The following is a 23,456-nucleotide window of genomic DNA, read 5'->3' as shown; positions in this document are numbered from 1 at the left end:
TCAATGTTCAATTTTCCTTCATCTGGAGTGCTGGAAATTTCTGATCAATTTTTTGCAAGATTGTATGATTGTTGTGTAGTAGATTGACAATTTCGTAATATAAAGACCCAAGCAAGAGTTTTCAATCTTTTTTTTTTTTTTTTTCATAATTTGATTGCAACATATAAACAAATCTGACGTGTGTTCAATTTTTCCCCAGTTATGAAAAAAAAAATTGAAAACTCTGAATAAAATCGCTTACGTCTCTACATTACGAATTTGTCAATATACCACACTTCCTCAGAAGAAGCAGGGCTCACCCTATTGTGAAATGGTCGTAAGGCCGTGCACCCACTGGCGCCCACAGACATCTCCCTCACTTCAGCAGCACGATAAGTACCTTTATTGTTCAATTGAACTTTTTTGAAGTTGAACTATTCACCTTCATACCTGTGCACTTCCTACGTTCAATTAAAGATATAGTGCCAGACCACCATTTTTTCTTCAGTTTGTTCATTAACACTGGTTCACCACGGTCTAGAGCACTTAGTTACTGCTGAGGTCTGAACATCAACAGCTGTCAATGCACTTGTCAGCATCCATGTGTTTTCACTGAGTGCCTGCCTCCTTCTTGTTGTTTTTAGAATCCCTACCATAGTCATATGTCTATATATGTCTATATAAACTATACCCAGATACCTCGATGAGTTTGCTAAACAGGTTTGCTTTATTAAAGGCAGATGCTGCATAACCAATAGCCCACCAAGTGTGTGAGGCATCTAAGGTTCTCTCCATCCCATCAGCCAACTTATGGGATTGTCAGGGAGGAGCTGGGAGGTCTTTCCCTGTGAGCACAGAGCAGATCATCTGACATAGGGATGGTTGAAAACTGTGGAACTGAGGAAAAACTACATGAAATGGTACCGGTGCAGGATAGTTATGATTCTGGGGGTATGCAAACAAAACATGGCGCTAAAATTCTGTGTGAAAAAAAAAGTCCTGTACAAAGCCACATATACTCTTCGGAGTTAATGGGAATGTCCTGCTAGTTGCAAAACTAGCCATCAACTGAAAGATATGTGTTATTATTGAACCATGATACGTTGTAGAATGGATTTTAAGGTGTTTTAGGGTTGAGGCCTAGGGCTTGTGAATCCTTTTTAGTGACAAATTGTGACAAACAGAATCAAAATTAATAACATTGTTATTTTTCATATATTTTGTACAAAAGTAAAACACTTGTAAAAAAAACAAAACCAAATTGACAGGATTTAAAATAGAATAAATAAATTGTTACCTTAGGGATTTGTTTTTTTAAACATGTAGGCCATGAGAGCTTGCAATTACCGCTAGGGTACAAAATTGCTTGGATGCATAAGGTGACAACAACTCTGAAGGCTGAAGTGGTTAAACAATCTGTCCCCCAAAACAATTTATAAGGTCTTCTGCATAAAGTCCCACAATGAAGGCTGCCTACCCGATAGTAACTGATAGTAACCAATCAAAACCCATGTTTACCTTTTATTGGCTACTATGGTTCTTAGAATAGGACTCACCCTATGGCATCACCACTGAAAATCTAATACAAATAATACAATTGTACACATTTCTAAATTCTTTATTTCAATTTTAATCCATACAAAACAATTTCTACTTGTAGAACATAGAAAATAAAATGACATATTTCCTTGTGCACTCGTTGATAAAGTAGGTCCAGACTTTCCTCTGTGCCTCATTTTGGCCCGATAATAGCTCTTGTGAAGTCTAGAAGCAGAATATCTCCTGTATTCTCTGTGCTATCCTAATATGATGCACATCACAATGTGCTTATGATGTAAACATTTGATGTGAGGCTCCAGTGTGCTGAGAGACAATGGTTTAATCTGAAGATCTGAGTATTCCTGCGGTGTCCAGTGCTGTGTGGCAGATGGGTATCAAGATGGGAGAATAAGTCACTTTTATGTGTAATGAAGCTTGTTTCATTTCTGTTCTTCTTTCACTCAAATCTCTCCTAGAAACAGATTATTATTTTTACGATTACTATTGATTTATAAAGCGCCAACATATTCTGTGATACTGTACAAAGTAAGAAACAAATATGGGGTACATAATACAGACAATCAGGGGCATAACTAGAAATCCCTGGGGCCCCCTGCAAAAAAAATCCGCCCCCGCCCTCCCTAGGGCCCACTCAGGGACTTTTTGGGGTCCAGGAGGGTCGCAACATGAGGGGAGAGCTTGGCTGCAGATCGGTGGGGAGGGGGGACATCCTCCCCCTCACCTCGGGCTCTCCTCCCAGCGCTCCCCCTCCTGCAATCATTAGCGGCAGTGGGCGGGTGGCGGCAGGCTGAATACATACCTCCATCGCGCAGGAGGTCTCTGATCTCTAAGAGCTTAATGCTACTTCCTGTTTACACAGGAAGTAACATGAAGCACAAACTGATGGGAACCTCCTTTTTTCGAGAAAAATCTGATCGGACATGCTGGAAAAATCTTTATAATTCGATCTAATGGAATAATCGAACTAAATTATCTAATGGAAAAAAAATTAAAAAAATTGTACCATGTATGGCCACCTTTAGTCTAATAGCAATCAGTGTGTGGCGATTGGGATGGGAGGGATGGGTTGGCACACTTTGGTGTCTCAGCGTTGGCTGCTGGAGGACCTTGGCTCAGCTGTGGAAGCAAGGCCAGATTAGAAGTCACAGTGCTGTCAGGGGGGTGGGGAGAGGGGTCACAGGGTGCTGCCGAGGGAGAGTAGAGGTCACTGGGAGCTGCTATCTTCATCTCCATTTTATCTGCCTGGACTGTCTCACTCTTTTGAGGAGCTTTTGAAGGGGAAGGGGCATGGCTTTGCATGTAACTCTAGTTTGACAATATGGGCCCTGGAGAATAAAGGGCCCTCCTGCAGCCAGGTTTATGGTAGTCTGCACGGCTGTCACTGCTTCCTCTCAGACTCACTACATCTGCCACTTGCTCTGTCTCTCTCTGCTGGGGAACTCTCAAAGTGGTGGCACCTGGATGAAAGAACATGTTGACCCGTAGAGAGGGGGCGGGACAGCATGCAGAGACTGAGTGAGCAGCTCCAAGCAGACTTCAGTATACACACAGGGAAAAAGCTCCAGGCAGCAGAGCCACACTGAACACTGTACCACGTAACACAGCTCTGCTGCCTGGAGCTCTCTCCTCGTGTGTATACTGAATCCTGCCTGGAGCTGCTTAGCCTCTGCATGCCGTCTCACTCCTTCTCTGCATGCCATCCCTGCCCTGTGTGCTGATGCAGATTAGCATTTGCAGCTGACGGCACTAATGCTTAGTGAATTTGAGCCCGTGTATACTGTACACAGATATCGGTAGAGAGAGGGGATGAGGGAAAGCACATTAGATCTGTGCAGATATGACGAAAGCAGGAAATGTGGGCTCCTACTAACAGCATAAGCTTCGGTGCAGTCCATGGGTGCCCACAGAGACATCTGCAGCGGGGGGGGGGGGGGGGGGGGCTGGGAGGATTCAGGTGCCTTTGGTGCCCGCAAGGCAAAATACGGCTACAATAGCAGGCATTGCTGTTTTTCTATGGCGGCACCCAAAAATATGCATCTTTGCAGGGTTTTGTGTCCACGCATTGGCAGTGACATGAGTGGGCAGTTAAGGTTTGCCATGGGGGGCTAAGCATAGCCATGGGGGGTGGTTAATAATAAGGTTAGCCATGGTAAGTTGAGGTTAGCCATCAGGGAGTGTGTGTGTGTGTGTGGGGGGGTTATCTGTCGGGGGGGGTGGTGGTTAAGGTTAGTCATGGGGGGGTTAAGGTTAGTCATGGGGGGTGGTTAAGGTTAGTCATGGGGGGTGGTTAAGGTTAGTCATCATTAGTGGGAGGGTTCAATGTGAGTATAGGGTTATACTTAGCTATGATAAAATATTGCCATTTATTACCGATATTTTACTATCGTCATTTGTCCTGTAAGAGTAGAATATTGGTAAATATACCAATATTCTATCTGCCTTTCTGGGCACCTTTTTTCTCGTGTACATGACAGGAATGGCTTCTGGCTATTTTGTTGCTCCAAGGAAGGCAGCTCATGCCTCTCCCAATTCTATGGATAGGAATTTCCTAACCTGAATTAATTGGTTTTGCAGACACCAATAACAAACTAATAGCTTATTCGCAGATTACTGTATGTTGTTTCTCAAAATAAGTATATGCAGGGGCATATCTGGTTAATATAGTGCCTATGGCATACACTAAAATTGTTTCTTAACATTCCCCTAGATATTAGAATTAAGTAGCCATGTGCCTCCCGCCTCCCAATTAAATCTGTTCTGAACTCTTAGTGACAGGAAGGCATGGTGCTGTGGCGCCCATGGCACAAGCCATGCCTGGACCCCTCTGGATACGCCACTGAGTTTATGAAGGATACACAAACTATTTCTAAGCCAGCAAAGCTTCACCAGCCTAAACTCACCCTTTCAAAAATTGTTATGTGAGTTGTGTAGCCGCATGCTACTTTGCTATGCTAATCTGCTGTGTCCCTTTAGTGTTAATATATCCCCCCCCCCCATCCCTTTCTCAATGAACTAGCATCGTAATCCGTAATTACACATCGTAATGTGAAATTTCGAGGAAAAACGTAATTCATTTTGAATATAATTGCAAGGATTCGTAATTACACATGGACTTACGCATAATTTACGTGTAATTTTGTGCCCAATTAGGCAGTAAATAGCAAAGGCCCCATACAGGCTATTGCGAACAAAATTACTGCATATGTTAAAGAGAATATTGGGTCCAAGTTAAAAAATGAATTGTTCAAAAAGACCTTGTAGTTTTTGAGAAAATCGATTTTAAAAATGCAAAGCAAAAAAGTTTTTTAAATTGTAATATTTCTGAGTTTAAAAAAAACATTTTTCTTTGTATTTTTAAAAAAACGTTTTCTCAAAAACTACAAGGTTTTTTTTAATATATATTTTTTTATTTGTACCCACTAATCTCCTTAACATATGCAATTTTGGTAGCAATAGCATGTATGGGGGCTTTGCCGTTCACTACGGCATGAAATTATGCATAAATTATGCGTAAATGCATTCGTAATTACAATTGATTATACAAAATCAACTGAATTAACAATTCATAATCCCTATAGGCGTAATTGTGAAAATGTACGCAAAATTGTGTGTAATCATAATTAACTGATTACGATCATCGCTGCTAGTGGTTAGTGATAAGAATATCTATGTATTGATCCCTTTTGCTGGTGTCACCCCAGGCATAGGCCCGGTTTCACTATGCCTAAAAACAGCCCTGAGTGTAGAGCAAGACAAGACACATACCATTTATGTTGCAGTTTTCTCCTGGCTGACTTCAAGCGCTTTAGAGATGCAGCCACTCAGGGCACGCTCCACAGTTGACCAGGAGCAATTGGGAGCCTTGCCCGAATACTCCTTACTGTTTAATGTCCTGGCTTAAGCCAAGATTTAAACCCTGGTCAAAGGCTCAAACTCTACATCAAAGGCAACACCCCTAGCCAGTATTCTATCCAGCTGCACGTGCAAGGAGCACACCTCCATCTAATGTATGCTCCTTCTGCCCACTTCCATTATAATCACCTTATATTCTTCTTCCAAATGAATCCCCCTTTTTGCTATGGATACACATTTAGCAGTGTTTATAATATACATTAATCAAATGAATTGCTTTCAGATTTTGCCTTTTTAAAAAAAAATGTTTTGGTCTAGTGGTGATTTAAAGGAAACCTGATATAAATTAAGCATAATTATTTATATTGACCTGGGGTTTCCTCCAACTCCCTCTAGGCCATGGGCTCCCCAGCAATCCTTTCAGGCTGCTCCATGTACACAATCTAGCCCAGTCATGCTCCACTGCGCAGGCGAGGTCCTGGCCATGCACACCCTCCTGATTACTTTCCCCTAGTTGGGAGTGTTCTGCTCAAGCACAGTTACAGTTTTAACAAACTGCACATGCACAGAACGCTCCCAGCTACAAGAACACAATGGGGACATGCTCAGTGGAGCACAACTGGAGAATTCAGTAAATTTTACTGGGTTACACTGCCTAAGAACTGCCTAAGAGGGGAATGGGAGGATGTCATTCCTGCAGATAGACTACAGGGGGCTGGAGGAAGCCCCAGGTAAGTATAAATCCTTACAATAAATTTAGCTCATGTACACTTTAAGATCAACAAATTGCCACCAGTGTACCCATCTTGAATACTTTAAAAAAAGCAGGCTAATTGGCTCAATCAAAAATAAGAGTTCTTTCCATTTGATGAATTATACTGTATTTTTTGGAATATAAGACGCCCCGGGGCTACAAGAAGCACCTAAGTTTAGAGAGCAAGAACCATGGAAAAAAAATTATACTAAACCTGGTGCGTCCATGGTCCAGGAGCATCTTGTAGATGTTCTTCCCATAATTATTGTGTCCCCATGTTTCCTCCTGTGTTCCCTATGTGTCCTCCTGTGTCCCCCATGCAGAGCCGGACTAAGGCCAAATGGGGCCCTAAGCAAAGTAGCAGATTTGGGCCATCCGTTGAATAATATTAAGTAAAATAAAACAAGCACAGGTTTACATTAAGATTAGCACATGTGGGAAAGAGGATTTCAGTTTCATTGCAGGTAGAGCAGGCATAAATTTGCTCTGCAATCATTCTGCGCCACCCGACAGTCCTCCGGATGTCTGGTAATAGGGGGGCCCATTTTGAGTGGGCTGACTGCTGGGCATTAAATTATTTAATTGCTCCCACGTCCCCACCAGACCTCAAGGTCCGCGTGGCCACCTGTCCGTGTCAACATAGAGTGCAGGGCATGAAGATGCAAGTGTGTTGTTAAACTTTGTGGTGTTCCAGTTCCAGAAGCAACTGAGCACCAGGCAGCATCAACTTCCTCTCGCACTCGCACTGACTTCAATGCTGCCCGATACAGACAGACCAGCAGCTACCAGTAGCTACCCAGGGTCCAGCATCAAGAACAGTGCAGAGGAAGTGAATGGCTGCAGATCCATCATCAGCACACAGGAAGTTACTTTATAAACTCACGAGCTGTTCAATGGAGCTGGGCCACAGGTAGACGCTGGAAGCTGCGGGTCTGTCTATATCGGGCAGCATTGAAGTCAGTGCAAATTGATGCTGCCTGGCGCTCAGCTGCTTCTGGAACCGGAACACCACGAGGTTTAGCAACAACACACGTGTATCTTTAATGCCCAGCAGTCAGCCCACTCAAAACGGGCCTCCCTATTCTCACCGGGCCCTAAGCAAGTGCCTGTGTTGCCTGGTGCTTAATCCGGCCCTGCCCCCATGTCTCCTCTGTCCCACTTGTGTCCTCCTCTGAGCCCTAGTTGGCTCTTCTGTGTCCTTGTCTGTCCATTTGTGTCTTTCTCTGTCCCTCTTTGTGGCTGTTTGTCCTCCTCTCTGCCCCCCGTGTCTTTCTCTGTCCCCCTTTGTGGCTGTTTGCCCCCCCTCTTTGCCCTCCTGTGTCCCCCTTTGTAGCCATTTGTCCTCCTCTCTGCCCTCCTGTGTCTCCCTTTGTGCCCCTCTCTGCCCACCTGTGTCTCCCTTTGTGCCCGTTTGTCCCCCTCTCTACCTTCCTGTGTCCATTCCTCTGCCCAAGTATAGTGTGAAATGTCAGCACCAGCTCTCCTGATCCATCGATTCCAGCAGTGAATGCAGACCTCTCATCTCCCACTTATTCTGCAGAAGCCATCAGTAGGGGGAGCCGTGCGGTAGATGAGAGGTCTGTGATGGCCGCTGGAATCCATGGATCAGGTGAGCTGGTGCTACCGCTTCTCACTATACACGTGAAGGAGACACAAGGGGCAGCAGAGGAGGACATAGGGGTTCAAGGCAGGAAGTCCTAGACATTGCGATGAGTCGCCGTTTGTATTGGCGGGCGTTCATAAGTCGGAGAGTCCCTGTCTTTGGAATATAAGATGCATGGATTTTTTCTCCCCATTTTTGGGGGAGAAAAAGTGTGTCTTATATTCTGAAAAATATGGTAATATCAAGACAGTAATTCCCAATAGTAAACTCCATAAACTCAGACCACTGTTACATACTTTTTCTTCTCAGTGTAATGAAAACAGTGATGGTGATGATAATAGTCAGTCCAAATATCACTCCAATCACAAATCCAGCTATTTCTCCACCACTCAGTCCTTCTGAAGGATTAACATCATCTGGGGGAAGTGTGGGAGATGCGTAATCTGCACAACCTGAGAAAAAAACAAAACATACAAAACCAATTTATACTGTGTGGTGTGGGTGGAAAATATTACATGATGCATTATAAAGTAGACAAGTACCACTCTTAGGGCCCTTTTACTCTTAAAGTGAACCCGAGGTGAGAGGTATATGGAGGCTGCCATATTTATTACCTTTTAAACGATACCAGTTGCCTGGCAGCCCTGCTGATCTATTTGGCTGCAGAAGTGTCTGAATAACACCAGAAACATGCATTCAGCTAATCTTATCAGTTCCGATAATAATGTCACAAACCCCCAATCTGCTACATGCTTGTTCTGGGGCTATGGATAATAGTATTAGAGGTAGAGGATCAGCAGGACAGCCAGGCAACTGGTAATGCTTAGAAGGGAATAAATATGGCAGCCTCCATATCACTTTCATCCTGGGTAAATTTAAAGGGATACTGTAGGGGGGTTGGGGGAAAATGAGTTGAAGTTACGCGGGGCTTCTAATGGTCCCCCTCAGACATCCTGTTCCCGTGCAGCCACTCACTGATGCTCCGGCCCCGCCTCCAGTTCACTTCTGGAATTTCAGACTTTAAAATCTGAAAACCACTGCGCCTGCGTTGCCGTGTCCTCGCTTCCCCTGATGTCACCAGGAGCGCACGGCACAGACACAGACCATGCTGGGCCTGCGCAGTACGCTCCTGGTGCCATCAGCGGGAATTAGGACACTGCAATGCAGGCGCAGTGGTATTCAGATTTTAAAGTCTGAAGTTCCAGAAGTGAACCGGAGGCGGGGCTCGAGCATCGGTGAGTGGCTGTGCAGGCTCAGGATGTCTGTGGGGGACCGTTAGAAGCCCCGGGTAACTTCAACTCATTTTCCCCCGACCCCCCTACAGTATCCCTTTAAAGGGAACCTGAAGCGAGAGGTATATAGAGGCTGCCATATTTATTTCCTTTTAAGCAATACCAGTTCCCTGGCTATCCTGTTGATCTTCTTCCTCTGATAATTTTAGCTATGGCCCCTGAACAAGCATTCAGCAGATCAGATGTTTCTGACCTTTTTGTCAGAGCTGACAAGATTATCTGCATGTTTGTTTCTGGTGTGATTCAGACACTACTGCAGCCAAATAGATTAGAAGGGTTTCCAGGCAACTGGTATTGTTTAAACGGAAATAAACATCGCAGCCTCCATATACGTCTCACTTCAGGTTCCCTTTTTTGAGTTTCAATGCGTTTTGTTGCAATGCATATTTTTCTCCATAGCAGTGAATTGTAAAAAAGCTTCAGTTTTTCAGCATATAGTGTGAAAGAGGCCATAGGGAAACACGGACACTGTACTGCACATCAGTTGTCCTTTCAGTTAACTGACAGCAACTGATATAGTGTAAAAGGACGCTTAGCCACAGTATAAACCAAACAGACCAAAGTCAAACATCTGATCTGCGTGCTCATTCTAAACCAGTGAGGTAAAGCATTAGAGGAAGAGCATTAGCACAGAAGTCAGGCAATTGGCATTATGACTTATTATTGTTTGCCAGCATATTTATCAGCACTGTACAATACGCAGGGCCGGTTCTCTCATGAGGCAAGGTAAAACATTTGCATCAGACGCAGAGATCAGGCAGCACTACTCCACATGCTACCGTACCATGCCTGTCTTGAGAAATGGTCTTGCCTAACTGCACTAAGAGTTATTTGTTGCATTGATGCTATTATTGTTTTTCATGTTTGTCATTATTGCACTATTGTACATTGCCATTGCCATGTGTCCACAAATAATTCCGGGTGCGGCGCCTGCCGTACTTGGCGAATAAAGTTGATTCTGATTTTTGTACTGTGTACAGGGCCGGCTCTAGACTTTTTGCCGCCCGAGGCAAACTTGTGAGGATGCCGCCTCCCCCCACCCCAGGTAGTATAGCTCCCAGGTAGCCTGGAGGGAGTAGCAGCCAGGATGGGGGGCAACGGGCACAGAGGCAGGGAGGGGGGTCGGACCTCCCCTCTCCCCTCACCAGGGTCCCCCTGTCTGGTCTCCCCCTCCAGCTAATTGCACAGCGGCCACACACGTCAGGCAATGGACGGTGGAGCAATTACTCACCTCTTCCTTTCTCGTTCCAGCATTCACACCACTGTTCATCATCACTTCCTGCAATGTCGTTCAAGTGCTGCCTGAGGAACCTGCGTCACCCCGCCTCATGGGCAGCCCGGGGCTGACTGTGTGTACCTTCCTGAGGAGGAATGGAGTAGCTAAGGATGAGCAGTTTATTTGTCACAGACTCACAGCCAGCCTATTGTGTTGAGCTGCAGCATGTCATGTGAGAACTTTAAATGAAGCAGAGTAAATTGTAGGGTGCTGTGTGATCATTCCAAATCAGAGGGTGGTGGGGGGCACATCCTCCCAAGTTTGCCTCAGGCAGCAAAAGTCTAGAACTGGCCCTGACAAATATGGTTGTAATGGGTGTAGATTACAAACATGATATATATAGTGGTTGATGCACTATCCGCCAGGAATATTGTAGTGCGCAGACAGCACACATCAATATTACCATTACAACATGACCTACAGTACATAATCAATGCAAGTGTTATTGCAGTAAAGCACGTTATTCTACTTGTGTAATTTGCCTAACTCTAACAATGCTTGCGTTAACCATATACTGCAGGTTGCGCTGATATTGTTGCGCTCAGTTCACTGCTAGTGGCGGTAGTAACTGTAATATGGCCGTGGGCTGCCTGTGCACCGCAATATTACCGGTGGTTTGTGCATCAAACTCCTATTCACCTAACAGCAAGATGAGAATGATCCTGTCTCATCACACTTGAAGTACCAGAAAAAAAGAAAGGGTACAGTAAAAAAGAAAGGCTCATATCCTATACTCAATATCTATTTAATAAATTGCCCTTGTATGAACCTGAACATGCATGCCGCAGATCAGATATTTCCTCCCTCTAGACTGCTATAGGCAGTGGAAAAGTAGTGATGGGGCTAACATAACCTTTTGCGTTTGCAAATTTTACGCAAATGTTCGAGCTCCGTAGACATTAATGGGCAGGCAAACGTCAAAACTTTCAGGGCATCCCTGCAGCCACAATTTCTTTAAAAAAGTTGTAGAAAGTGTCCCAAATCCTCAGATAGTGACATGGAGGAGGACGATCAAGTGCAAAATAGTTGCCAAAAAATACTTATTTTGCGCAAACGCTTTTTTAATGGTTAATTTTAAGTGTAATGGCCGCTGACTATAGCGGTTAATAGCAAAGCTCCCGTACATGCTAGAAACACCGAACTTTCATGGTATGTTAAGGAAGACACTGGGAACGAGGGGGAAAAATTCAAAACAATCTTGTAGTTTTGGAGAACATCGATTTTAAATTTACAATAGGAAAAAAAATTGACTTTAAAGGAGGCATCAACCTTCAGATCTACTTACTCGGCGCCTGTGTGAGCGCCCTTGTCAAGCACTGGCACATGAGCTTCAGTATTCTGCGCAGGCGCAGTAGTTCTATGCAGATGCTGAACTACTGTGCCTGCGCAGGGCACTCAAGCTCAAGTGCCAGTGATTGACAACGTCGCTCGCGCAGGTGCAGTAGAGGTCGACCTGGCGAGGTCGTTCTCTCCACCGCCGGGGACCCCAAGCCAGCGGCTCGGAGCGGAGATGAAGCGAGGGACATATCGGCTGCAAAGGGCTGGAAGAAGCCCTGGGTATGTAGTTCTGAAGGTAGCATAAAATGGCTAATGCTTCCTTTAATGTTAAATGCGACCGCAAGCTTTTGACAACAAAGCTTGCATTAAATGCGAATGGGGAACAGCCGAAGTTCACTGGGAACTGTCTGCCGGCAAATTGTTCAGGCCATCACTACGGAAGAGTAGACACTCTTTAAATGTGTCTGTAAATAGTGAGAGCAGAACGGTCTAGTTGTTCCCCCAGTAATAACTTCACAAACACAACAAGATCGTCATCATCATCCTGATCTCATAATGATGCAATTTTTCTTAGGTCTCAGGATTTAATTGCTTCTCCTCTGAATGGATGAAACATGGAAAATACAATACATTTTTCAATCAACCACATTTCAATCATACCAAATCGCACAACACATTGGGATGTTCTTTCCAGCTGCTCTCCTTCACAGATAAATTCTTTTCCATGAAAATCGCTATCACGGCGGACAAGCATGGCTATATAGTTGCTTCCAAGGTGGCCTGGGTATCCAGGAAAACGTTGAATTAAGAGAGGATTGGGGTTTCCTCCTTTCCAGCCACAGCCAAGCCATAACCCTTCACCAGTGGGCTCTACAGTGCACTGAAGGTCTCCTTCTGGTCTCCCTGTAAAACATGAATATAGGTCCAGTTCATCTAGCAAATGTGATTTCAGTATCATCATATAGTCATTCCAAACGTATAAGATTATCAGCAAATGTATTCACCACCAAACAGCAGAAGACTTCACATGGGAAGGTGGTAAACAAGGAAAGCATGCTTGAATTTCTTGAAATTACATATGTAATGGGAAAAATATAATGTTCCAACACAAATAACAAACAAATTGTAATACCACATTGATATACCATTGGCATTATAATTATTTCCAGATTTAAAGAGACTCTGTAACAAATTGTTCAACCTTATTTCTTCTATCATATAAGTTCCTATACCTGTTCTAATGTGGTCTCTTACTGCAGCCTTTCCTAGTTGCACAGTGGCTGTATTATCTCTGCTATGTAATCTAATCTTCTTTCCTTTGACGGCTTTGTCGGCTCAGGCAGGAATGTGCTGCTCTGCTGTGATAGGCAGAAGTTATGCACGCCATCTCCATGCCCCCTCCAGGCTCTGTATGAGTCACAGACTGAGCTTCTCTCAGACTATCACATGCTGGTTGGCAGCCATGTTTTTTGTTTGTAAACACTGCCTAAAACTGGCAATTACAAGCCAGGATTGCAGCAGGGAGTGGCAGAAACAGCATAGAGGGGCCCAGGAGAACATAATAAATAGAATGTTATGCTTTTTATTGTAAGGATTTTAGAGTACAGATTCTCTTTAAGGTCTAAAAGCCATACAATTTTTTCACAAGCTTTTAGACCCTAAAAACAAGAAGAAAAACATACCACAGAGAGGTCTGCAGCAGCTCCTGCATGAATCTCACTTAGGCACAGGATTACCACCCTGTTCTGTGGCTTTCCGTCCCGAGCCTGACTCGGGATGACCTCTAAGGAGGTTAAAGTAGAAAGTAAGATCGTTTGTAAACACATTATAGGGTTGATTCACTATAACAAATAGTGTGCCTTATCAGAGCTAAACATGACTTATCAGAGTCAACATGCCTTATCAGAGTTATCATGCATTATCAAAGTTAACATGCCTCATCAGAATTAGCGTGCCTTATCAGAGTAGCATAGCAAGCGCTACACACTTATGCCTGATAATTGGCAATGACGAGAGCTCCACTTGTCCTGCCCTGAGCCCCTTGCGGGTCCAATCACTTTAAAGGACATTATCCCCACACTTTCATTGGCCCAATAGGTTGCCTGTCACTTGACAGGAAACTTGACAGGAAACCTATTGGGCTAATGTCCTTTTAAAGTGATTGGACCCGCAGAGGCTCAGGGCAAGACGAGGAAAGCTCTCGTCATTGCCAATTAGCAGGCATTAGTTCGTAGTGCTTGCTATGCTACTCTGATAAGGCCTACCAACTCTGATGAGGCATTTAACTCTGATAAGGCATGCTAACTCTGATAAGGCACACTATTTGTTATGGCGAATCAACCTCTATGTACTGTATCTTTGTAGTATATAATGAACTTACGTTAAATAGCTTTTTCAACGTGGAATTGATACATTTAGTCAGAGGTTTCCTGTGGATTGAACCAATAGTAGATTGAACCACAAGTAGAACCATCCCACCCATGATGAGCCTTTCATGATGATGGAAGCTAAATTCTTACTCCCAAACAGCTAGTTGACAGTTTGTATATAACAGGGCAGAGAATTTACTGTGTTATTACACATTAAAGAAAACCTGTATTTAAAAAAAAAACCCTGAGGGTTACTCTTTGGAAGGGGAAGCCTCTGGATCCTAACGAGGCTTCCCCCATCCTCCTGCGTACCTCCGTTAGCCTGCCCGGGTCCCCCGAAGTGCGGCGAGGTAAATATTTACCTCGCCGGGATCCAGCACAGGCGTACTAGGAGCTTTTAGTTCGGATGAGGCAGAAATAGCCGAACCCGATCGATCCGCTCTACTGCGCAGGCCCAAGTCCTTTTGCGCCTGTGCAGAGTAGAGCGGATCCGATCGGGTTCGGCTATTTCCACCTTACCCAAAGGTACTGCACCTGCGCAGGATCCCGGCAAGGTAAATATATCAAGCCTTGTCATCAGGCTTGTCGGGAGAGGATTGCAGGACGTTTCGGGGGAGCCAGCGCTGGATTGCCTGCAGCTACAGGGATGGGTGTAGCCTCATTGGGACCCTAAGGCTTCCCCATCTCGAAGGTGAGTACCCCCAGGGGATGTTTTTTTTTTAGTGCAGGTTTAATTTAAAGTCATGCATATGTTATGGGTAGAACTTGAAGTCTGGTCACTTTGGGTTCCGACCAGCCAATACTTGAAATTGCCAGCTTATGCGGCTAGTAAGCAACAAATCTAATTTTTTGGGACTTTGGCCAACTCGCGACATGACTAAATGTAGCCAGCCAAGACCTTAAGAGACTTCACAGCTGCTGCCATCAGAACACTTAGCTGGGTCACTAAACTGTGGCTGGGAAGGCACAGGCATCTCGGAAAGCACGAGCAGCATTAAGAGGCGGCAGCAAGGAAGGCACTTTGGGATGTGCCTGTCTGGCCACTAGTCATGCCATGTTCTGGCCTGCCTATGTCCAGAAAAAAGTCAGTATTGACAGCCATTTTCCATGTTGGCAGGCCAAAATCCAATCCAGAAGCCATATCACATATAACACATTTTTTTTAAAAATGCACCTTAAAATTTGGAAAGGAAATTCAAAGTGGGAAAAACAACAGAGTGGTTGTAAACCTCACCAAAGGGTAACACCATTAGAAAAAGGTATGAAATACTTAATAATATTTACATAGCAGACTTCTGTGATAAACGGTGATGTAGTGTTATCACTCTTGCCTTGCAGTTCTAGGATCCAATCCCATGGTCTGTCAGCTAGTGGGGCTGGTCCTGTCCCTAATGTAATCAGGCTGAATGCACAGCAGAAGCATACTTTTACATTACCTGCTCCTGACGATCGTGTCTCCTCCACTTCCTGCTTAGCTGGTAAGCGCTGAGACAAAAGAAGTCAAATCGGGAGCCCCCGTCATGTATTATTGTGGTATATAGATAGGGTAAAATGAGAGAAGATATACTCACAAGTGTAGGTTGCCGCCACAGGCAACCACTGAATGCGCAGATGGGGAATTTTTCCCCTCCCCGCTCAGGATAAGATGTCTCTCTCCTTAGATGGCGGCCCTGAGTGCTGTGCAGCCAGCCAATCACCACGTGGCTACACTCCCCACATGGCAATGGGCTGACCGCACAGTATTTGCTAACCAACCAGGAAGTAAAGAGAGATGTTTGTCAATAGCAGGTAATTATAATTATGCTTCTGCTGTGAATTCTGCTTAATTACATTATTAGGTACTGGACTGCCCCCTATCCCCCCCCCCCAGCTTCTCCACCCCCGTCACTGCAGTGGAGGTGGGGGCTATAGTTGCGCCACTGCCTACACTGGATGAAAAATATTGGATCATTTGTGGCCACCATAAGATATATGCACTCATCAGAAGCCAAGGATCATGTGATTAGTGACGTCGCAATAGGGGTTGCATTAAATGGCGAGCTTGGCATGTCCTGAATAAATCTACTAGGGAAGTGACTACAAGCAGTGTCAGTAAAGGGCTGGGCGTCCCCAGTAGACTAAAACCTAGGGCCTGATTCACAAAGCGGTGCTAACAGTTAGCACGCTGGTGAAAAGCCCTTTATCACAACTAAACTCAGTTTAGGCATGATAAGTTTAGGTGTGATAAGTTTAGGTGTGATAAGTTTAGGCATGATAAGTTTAGGTGTGATAAGTTTAGGCGTGATAAGTTTAAGCACCAACTGGGTTAGCACCGCAGTGCACAGCTGATCAAAAGTTTTGCGCTAGCAAAGTCTGGTGCACTTCGCATAGAGTTTAATGGCGCTGCTTTGCGTGCGGGACTTTGCGCACGATCTAAACTTATCTAAACTTATCATGCCTAAATTATCACATCTAAACTTATCACGCCTAAACTGGCCTTTCACCAGCGTGGTGCAATGGTTATCACGCCTAAAGTCTCTAACTGGGTTAGCACCGCTTTGTGAATCGAGCCCCTAGAAGTAAAGCGGATGCTCCAATCAGCAGTAACTCCCCTGATCTATTTGAAACATTAGTATTGACAGAAATGAAAAAGGCTATATCCACTGGAAAGCAGTCTAAGCCAGGGAATATATCCAGAGCTGAGTAGACAGTGTTAACGAATCTCAAGAGGGACACCTCCATTATAATTAAGAAAGCGGCCCGGGGGGGGGGGGGGGGGGGGGTGTTGTCCAGAATAGAGTGGATTACATTGCGGAGATTAGATGACAACTGGCGGACATTAAAATATATATAGCACTCCCCAGTGACCCCACTTTACAATTTAAGAGTGACATTGGGCTTGATTAAAAAAAGCGGTGCTAACAGTTAGCACACTGGTGAAAAGCCCTTTATCACGCCTAAACTCAGTTTAGGTGTGATAAGTTTAGGTGTGATGAGTTTAGGCATGATAAGTTTAGGCGTGATAAGTTTAGGTGTGATAAGTTTAAGCGTGATAACTATAGCACCAACTGGGTTAGCACCGCAGTGCACAGCTGATCAAAAGTTTTGCGCTAGCAAAGTCTGGTGCACTTCGCATAGAGTTTAATGGCGCTGCTTTGCATGCGGGACTATGCGCGCAATCTAAACTTATCTAAACTTATCACGCCTAAACTGGCTTTTCACCAGCGTGGTGCAATGGTTATCACGCCTAAAGTCTCTAACTGGGTTAGCACCGCTTTGTGAATCGAGCCCTTTGACAGATTACTGGAGGAAGCTGTTAATGAGAATATCATCAGTACTGATCTGTACTTAAAACGGAACACCTGAGGGTCCCGGTGTTTTATACATTACCCAAAGTCCACAAAGATCCCCCCCCCCCAGACGTCCGATTGTATTTTCTGCTGGAGCCAGAGCGGGTCCGTGCTACTGCACAAGCACAGTGATTCAGAGGCTTTCCCCCTCACTTTTCTCCCCACTAAACTCACAGGTTTACTTTAAAGGGGCTCTGTGGAGCCTTAAAACATAACTGACACTTACCTGGGGCTTCTATCGGCCCCCTGTAGCTGTCATGTCCCGCGCTCCAAAGAACCCCTTTCAGTTTATTTTTCAGGCTGCCAGGCGTGATACAGAACTGGATCAGAACTGTATAAAGCCATTTCTTACATCCACAATCTCATCTGATACATCATTTTCTGGGTTTACAAATCAACTTGAAACTTGAAAGCTTTTCTTTTGAGTTATTAGTTTAGGGTGGACCTACTTTATACATTTATTTTGCCACACATTTTAGCCAAGACATTTTTTGAATAAATGAATGAATGAATGAATCTATATATATAATAGACTAATTGCCTCAACCTTCAAACAAGAAGAAGAAGTACTTTGCATGAGAAAATGTATGCGTGCTCAAACACCAAGTTTAAGGCCTCTTTTCCACGGACTGTTGAGCTGTGTGCTCAGCAAGCAGTTACCAGGCAGCAGTGAGCAGATACCAGGCAGCAACAAGCAGTTACCAGACAGCAGCAAGCAGTTATCAGGCAGCAGTGAGCAGATACCAGGCAGCAACAAGCAGTTACCAGGCAGCAGCAAGCAGTTACCAGGCAGCAGTGAGCAGATACCAGGCAGCAACAAGCAGTTACCAGGCAGCAGCAAGCAGTTACCAGGCAGCAGTGAGCAGATACCAGGCAGCAACAAGCAGTTACCAGGCAGCAGTGAGCAGATACCAGGCAGCAGCAAGCAGTTACCAGGCAGCAGCAAGCAGTTATCAGGCAGCAGCAAGCAGTTACCAGGCAGCAGTGAACAGTTACCAGGCAGCAGTGGGCAGTTGTGAGAGTTTGAGAGCCACTTCACTGCCTATTCACAGTCCATGGAAAAGAGGCCTTTCCCTAGCAAGTCTGACATTGCAAATCTGGGCTAATTGGCTATTCATGAGGCAATGCTCATGCAAATGCATGCACAAACCAATACCACAAAGCAGTCACCCTGCTACATGCTACATTAGCACTATCCGGCTTAGTGCACACCAGAGCGGTTTGGCAGCGTTTTGCGATCCACTTGCGGCTGCGGATACGCTTGGGTAATGTATTTCAATGGGCTGGTGCACACCAGAGCGGGAGGCGTTTTGCTAAAACGCATACTCCCGAGGTGAGGCATTTTTTGGATTGCGGAGGCGTTTCTGCCTCCAATGTAAAGTATAGAAAAAACGCAAACCGCTCTGAAAAACGGCAGTTCACAGCGGTTTTGCAGGCGTTTTTGTTACAGAAGCTGTTCAGTAACAGCTTTACTGTAACAATATATGAAATCTACTACACCAAAAACGCTTTACAAAACCGCAAAATGCTAGGTGAAATGCTACAGAAAAATAAGAAAAAGCGTTTCAAAATCTGCTAGCATTTTGTAGATCTGCTAGCAGTTTTTGGTGTGCTCCAGGCCTCCAGGAGCGCCACGGGGAGGATTCCCAATGCCCCCTTTTTATACAACTGGGGGGACCGCAGGGTCCCAGGCTCTCTCACTGCCTGGAAACCACAGCGGCACCCCGGCGGAGGAGGCTGGGTGGCGTGGACGACCCCCCCCCCCAAGTGTGGCCAGCGCCGGGGAGAGCCGTCTGCACCCACCTCCCAATATTAAAAACAGGCACTTACCTTAACGTCCATTGCGTTCTGCTACATGCGCATTAATTTGGGGGCACCACATGAGAAAGGAGAGAAGCATGGGTCACCCCGAGCTTTAGAGCTCAGGGCTGGCTCACATATAGCACTCCAGAGGGGGGGGGGGGGGGGGGAGGACAGGCGCACTCACTCCAGGGTTCACACAACCGAAGCAAGCCATCCACCACCTGCCTCCAAAGGATACAAACTGCACAAAATGCTTTCCATGAGAAAATTAATGCGCATGTAGCAGAATCCAATGGACGTTAAGGTAAGTGGCTGTTTTTAATATTAGGAGGTGGGTGCGGACAGCTCTCCCCGGGGCTGACCACTCTTGGGGGGGGGGGGTGCAGCTGCGCCACCCAGCCTCCCCCTCCGGGTGCCGCTGTGGTTCCCAGGCAGTAAGAGAGCCTGGGACCCCGCAGTCCCCCGGTTCTATGGGGTCATTCGGAATCCTCCCCGTGGCGCTCCTGGATAGTGCTGATGTAGCATGAACTAATACCCGCAGGGCGATCGCTTTGCGGTATTGTTTTTTGGACCCTGCATAGTTTGGCATGCGAAAGCAAATGCATATTTGCATGAGCATTGCCTCATGAATAGCCAATTAGGCCGGATTTGCAAAGCCAGACTTGCTAGGGTTAAACTTGGTGTTTGAGCATGCATACATTTTCTCATGGAAAGCATACTTCTTCTTGCTTCAAGGTTGAGGCACGTACTCTATTAGATAGATAGATGCGGCGTATGCTACGACGCGGGTTGGCTAGTTAATATTATATAAAGTATAGGTGACATTACTCACAGGCCAGTTTTAGTGTCACTTCATTGCTGGTCACATTGTTCATTTCATTGTTTACAGAGCAGGTGAAAGGTCCTTTGTCAAGCCTGGAGACAGGGCTGATAGTGAGGATGGAAGATGGAGGAGAACCTATTTGTGAAATGTTATATCGGGAACTTAGAGGTAATGTTTTTCCATCCAAATTCCATGAGAAACTAATGTCTGATCCCGAAGCTAAGCAGTTCAGGGACACATAATCTTCATCCTCCCAGAGCCATCCTGTTGTGTTAGCGGTCAAGCTCACTGCAGAGACTTTAGCTGCAAATAAAAAGAATAAGCAAAACTTACTAGGACTCCTGAATAATATGAGAGCAGAGCATTAAAGCAAATCTGAACTGAAAATTAAACATCAAAATAAGCATACACACATACAGAGGAGTCCTTATTCTGTCATGAGTAACAGTTGTTACTACAATCTCTGTTACCATTCACTAGCATAAACATATTGGGCCAGCGCCATGCATTTTGGTCATCATATTAGATTCTGGACTAGAATGTGCAAAAGGGCAGGGCAATACACCATTCAACACAAGAAAAAAGTACCCTTGTAAAAAGCACCAGATTAATCAGATTATGTAAAGAAATACAATCTTTATTGATCCTAACCACAAAAAATCGTCTTAAAAACAATCACAATGTCACCACAAAGGGTAAATGCAGTGTCCCTCAAACACAGAGGTATAAGACAATATTAACAATATATATGAATTAGCAGGCCAACTGGAAAAACACCCATAGATTATTATATTAACCATGCCCCGTGCTGTCCCCCAGTAGCCCTGGGATCAGTGAACGGGAACATGGTTCCCGATCACCGATCCGTGTCCCCAGCAGAAAAACCGAGGTGCTCTTACAAGAGGCTTCAGTCTTTCTGCACGTAAAATTTTCCCCGTCCCCCTTGTGCTTCCAGTGATCGAGAAGCACAAGGAGGAAAAAAAAAAACTTAAGGTGGCCATCTTGTGGCCAAATAGTAAAACTGCATCTACATATTTTTTACATTACAATTTACACATATAATAACATTAAAAATTAACTGTTTATTTCCCACACCAAAATATTACCCAAATAAATTTTTTAATTAATTAATTAAAAAAATTACAAAAAAAAAAAAGACATAAATAGTTACCTAAGGGTCTGAACTTTTTTAAATATGCATTTGAAGGGGGTATACTACGAACATTTTTTAAAATTAAAAGCTTGTAAATAGTGATGGACGCAAAATGGAAAAAATGCACCTTTATTTCCAAATAAAATATTGGTGCCATACATTGTGATAGGATCAAAATTTAAATGGTGCCATAACCAAGACAAATGGGCAAATAAAATACATAGGTTTTAATTATGGTAGCGTGGATTATTTTAAAGCTATAATGGCCGAAAACTGAGAAATAATGAATGTTTTATTTTTTTTTCTTATTAATCCTGTCAAAATGCATTTATAAAAAAAAATATTCTTAGCAAAATGTACCACCCAAAGAAAGCCTAATTAGTGGCGAAAAAAACAAGATATAGATCAATAAATTGTGATAAGTAGGGATGACGTTATTAGCGAATGAATGGGAGGTGAAAATTGCTCTGATGCATGAGGTGAAAAATCCCTGCAGGCTGAAATGGTTAAATAGAATTTAGAATTGCAAAGAAGTACAAAATTACAAAATGTAAGTCTCAAAAACACCATAAATAAATAATATATGTTATTATTTATAGTGTTTTGTGTTGAATGTTACCATTCACTCACCAGCCACATTTGTCAAGACCTTCCTTCTTTCTCTCACCCGCATGCACGCAGCAGTGTCAGACCTAGAGCCCCTTTTTAAACCGGCTTAGGTCACTAGCTACAAAATAATAATTAATAAAAAATAAAGATAAAAAAAGAATGAAGGTACAAAGACTCTAGAAATCATTGGCCTCACATACAGTTCTCTACATGCTTACCAGAAAGTTTCCACAGACACAGGCATTGAGAGACAGCTCCCTCTAGTGGTGGATATGGTTAGGACACGTAGGATCACTGTGACCAGAGAAGCAACCACGCTTTCAGGCACACAGACACTTAGTCACAGAGAGGAACATGCAGGGGGGCTCTGGATGCCCAAGCACCCCCCCCCCCATTTTTAGATTCCCATAAAAAGGCCCCTTCGGCTGCAAAAATCAAGCCCCGCCCCAGTCTAAGCTCCACCCACTACCCGCAAGAAGCCCCGTGGGAAGCTCCTCCACATCTGGGACACTTCGGAGTGCCCTACAGTGCCATACAGGAATCCTAGTTAACCATCCCCGCAGCTATATGGAAGCAGGTAAGATGGTGTCTCCCTGACAGCAGTGACCTCTTCCTCCCCCAGCATCCACAGTGACCTCTCCCTCAATCTTGCACCCACAGTGACATCTCCCTCAATCTTGCACCCACAGTGACCTCTCCCTCAACCTAGTACCCATATTGACTTCTCCCCCCCCCCCCCCCCCCCAGCATTAGCAGCAGTAATGTAATATTGCTCACTGTTACCACTCCGCACCTGATCGGCCCGAAATTGGTCGGATTGTTGCTCGGGTATGCACTTGGCAGCACCGATTCTCATCCGATTCCAATTATAATAATTGAATCATATGGTTGATCGGCTGCCACGTCACCTGATGAATGGCCACCTTTAGACAAACTCATGTATTCCATGGCCAAACTTACCTGTGAATACCAACAACAAGAAACACAGGAGATGCCCCATCAGAGTGAATCCTGATTGTGTCTGTCTATGCAGACTGTGCCATGATTAAATAGTAGCATCCTTTATCTGAAACCTTTGTACTGTGGTGTGTGTCCCAATGCTATGATAACAGTTACACCTGCACAGCGAGGTGGGTGGAACATTAATTTTTAACCACATTTATTGTTGCCGCATCACCATCATATAAAAGTTTTTGCATTGTTCTGCCAATATTATTTGTTAACTTGTGCTTATTTATTTATTTATTTTTTGGGGGTTAAGCTAGGTGACAGGGGCATACCTAGAAATCACTGGGCCCCCCTGCAAAACGTTGGATGGGTCCCATCTTCCCCCTCCCCCTCGCTTTCTGCACAAGTAAACTGAGAACCAATGTTATTCATTTGGCTAGTGAATACTTCAATGGGTTTTCCCCATCCAGATAAAAACAGACAGCGGTAAAGCACTACATGCATTTTTTCGATCAATTACATTAGCTTCTGTGATAAAACATGCATGTCTTCACACATAGGGCCTGATTCACAAAGCGGTGATAACTCAGTTATCACGCCTAAAAGACTTTAGGCGTGATAAGCTTTGCACCACTGAGTTATCACCGATTTGTGCTCTTTATCGCGCGCAAAGTCCCGCGCGCAAAGTTTTACGCACGCAATCGCGTAATTCCGCGCGCAGCGCCCATAGGGTTTAATGGGCGCATCGCGCACACTGCACCGTGCGATTGCGCGCACAAAACTTTGCGCGCGGAAAATTCGCGCGAGTTTCTTCTTATCATGCCTAAA

At 44.6% G+C, this 23,456-nt stretch overlaps 1 protein-coding gene across 1 annotated transcript; it reads right to left on the bottom strand.

Annotated features, from left to right (window-relative positions):
- Positions 1–1,576: 1,576 nt before the first annotated feature.
- Positions 1,577–22,760, bottom strand: LOC137522902 (carcinoembryonic antigen-related cell adhesion molecule 5-like). The gene is made up of 5 exons (XM_068243043.1): positions 22,641–22,760; positions 19,928–20,221; positions 12,255–12,497; positions 8,045–8,200; positions 1,577–1,990 (listed from the first exon to the last, which is right to left on the bottom strand). The coding sequence occupies exons 1-5, from the start codon at positions 22,678–22,680 to the stop codon at positions 1,980–1,982; spliced, it is 744 nt and encodes a 247-aa protein (XP_068099144.1). The 5' UTR covers positions 22,681–22,760; the 3' UTR covers positions 1,577–1,979.
- Between the last annotated feature and the right edge of the window lie 696 nt (positions 22,761–23,456).

The sequence above is a fragment of the Hyperolius riggenbachi genome, chromosome 6, assembly GCF_040937935.1.
Source record: "Hyperolius riggenbachi isolate aHypRig1 chromosome 6, aHypRig1.pri, whole genome shotgun sequence".
Classification (NCBI taxonomy): Eukaryota; Metazoa; Chordata; class Amphibia; order Anura; family Hyperoliidae; genus Hyperolius; species Hyperolius riggenbachi.
The sequence above is the reverse complement of the archived record's forward strand: the minus strand, read 5'-3'. Positions and strand labels throughout refer to the sequence as shown.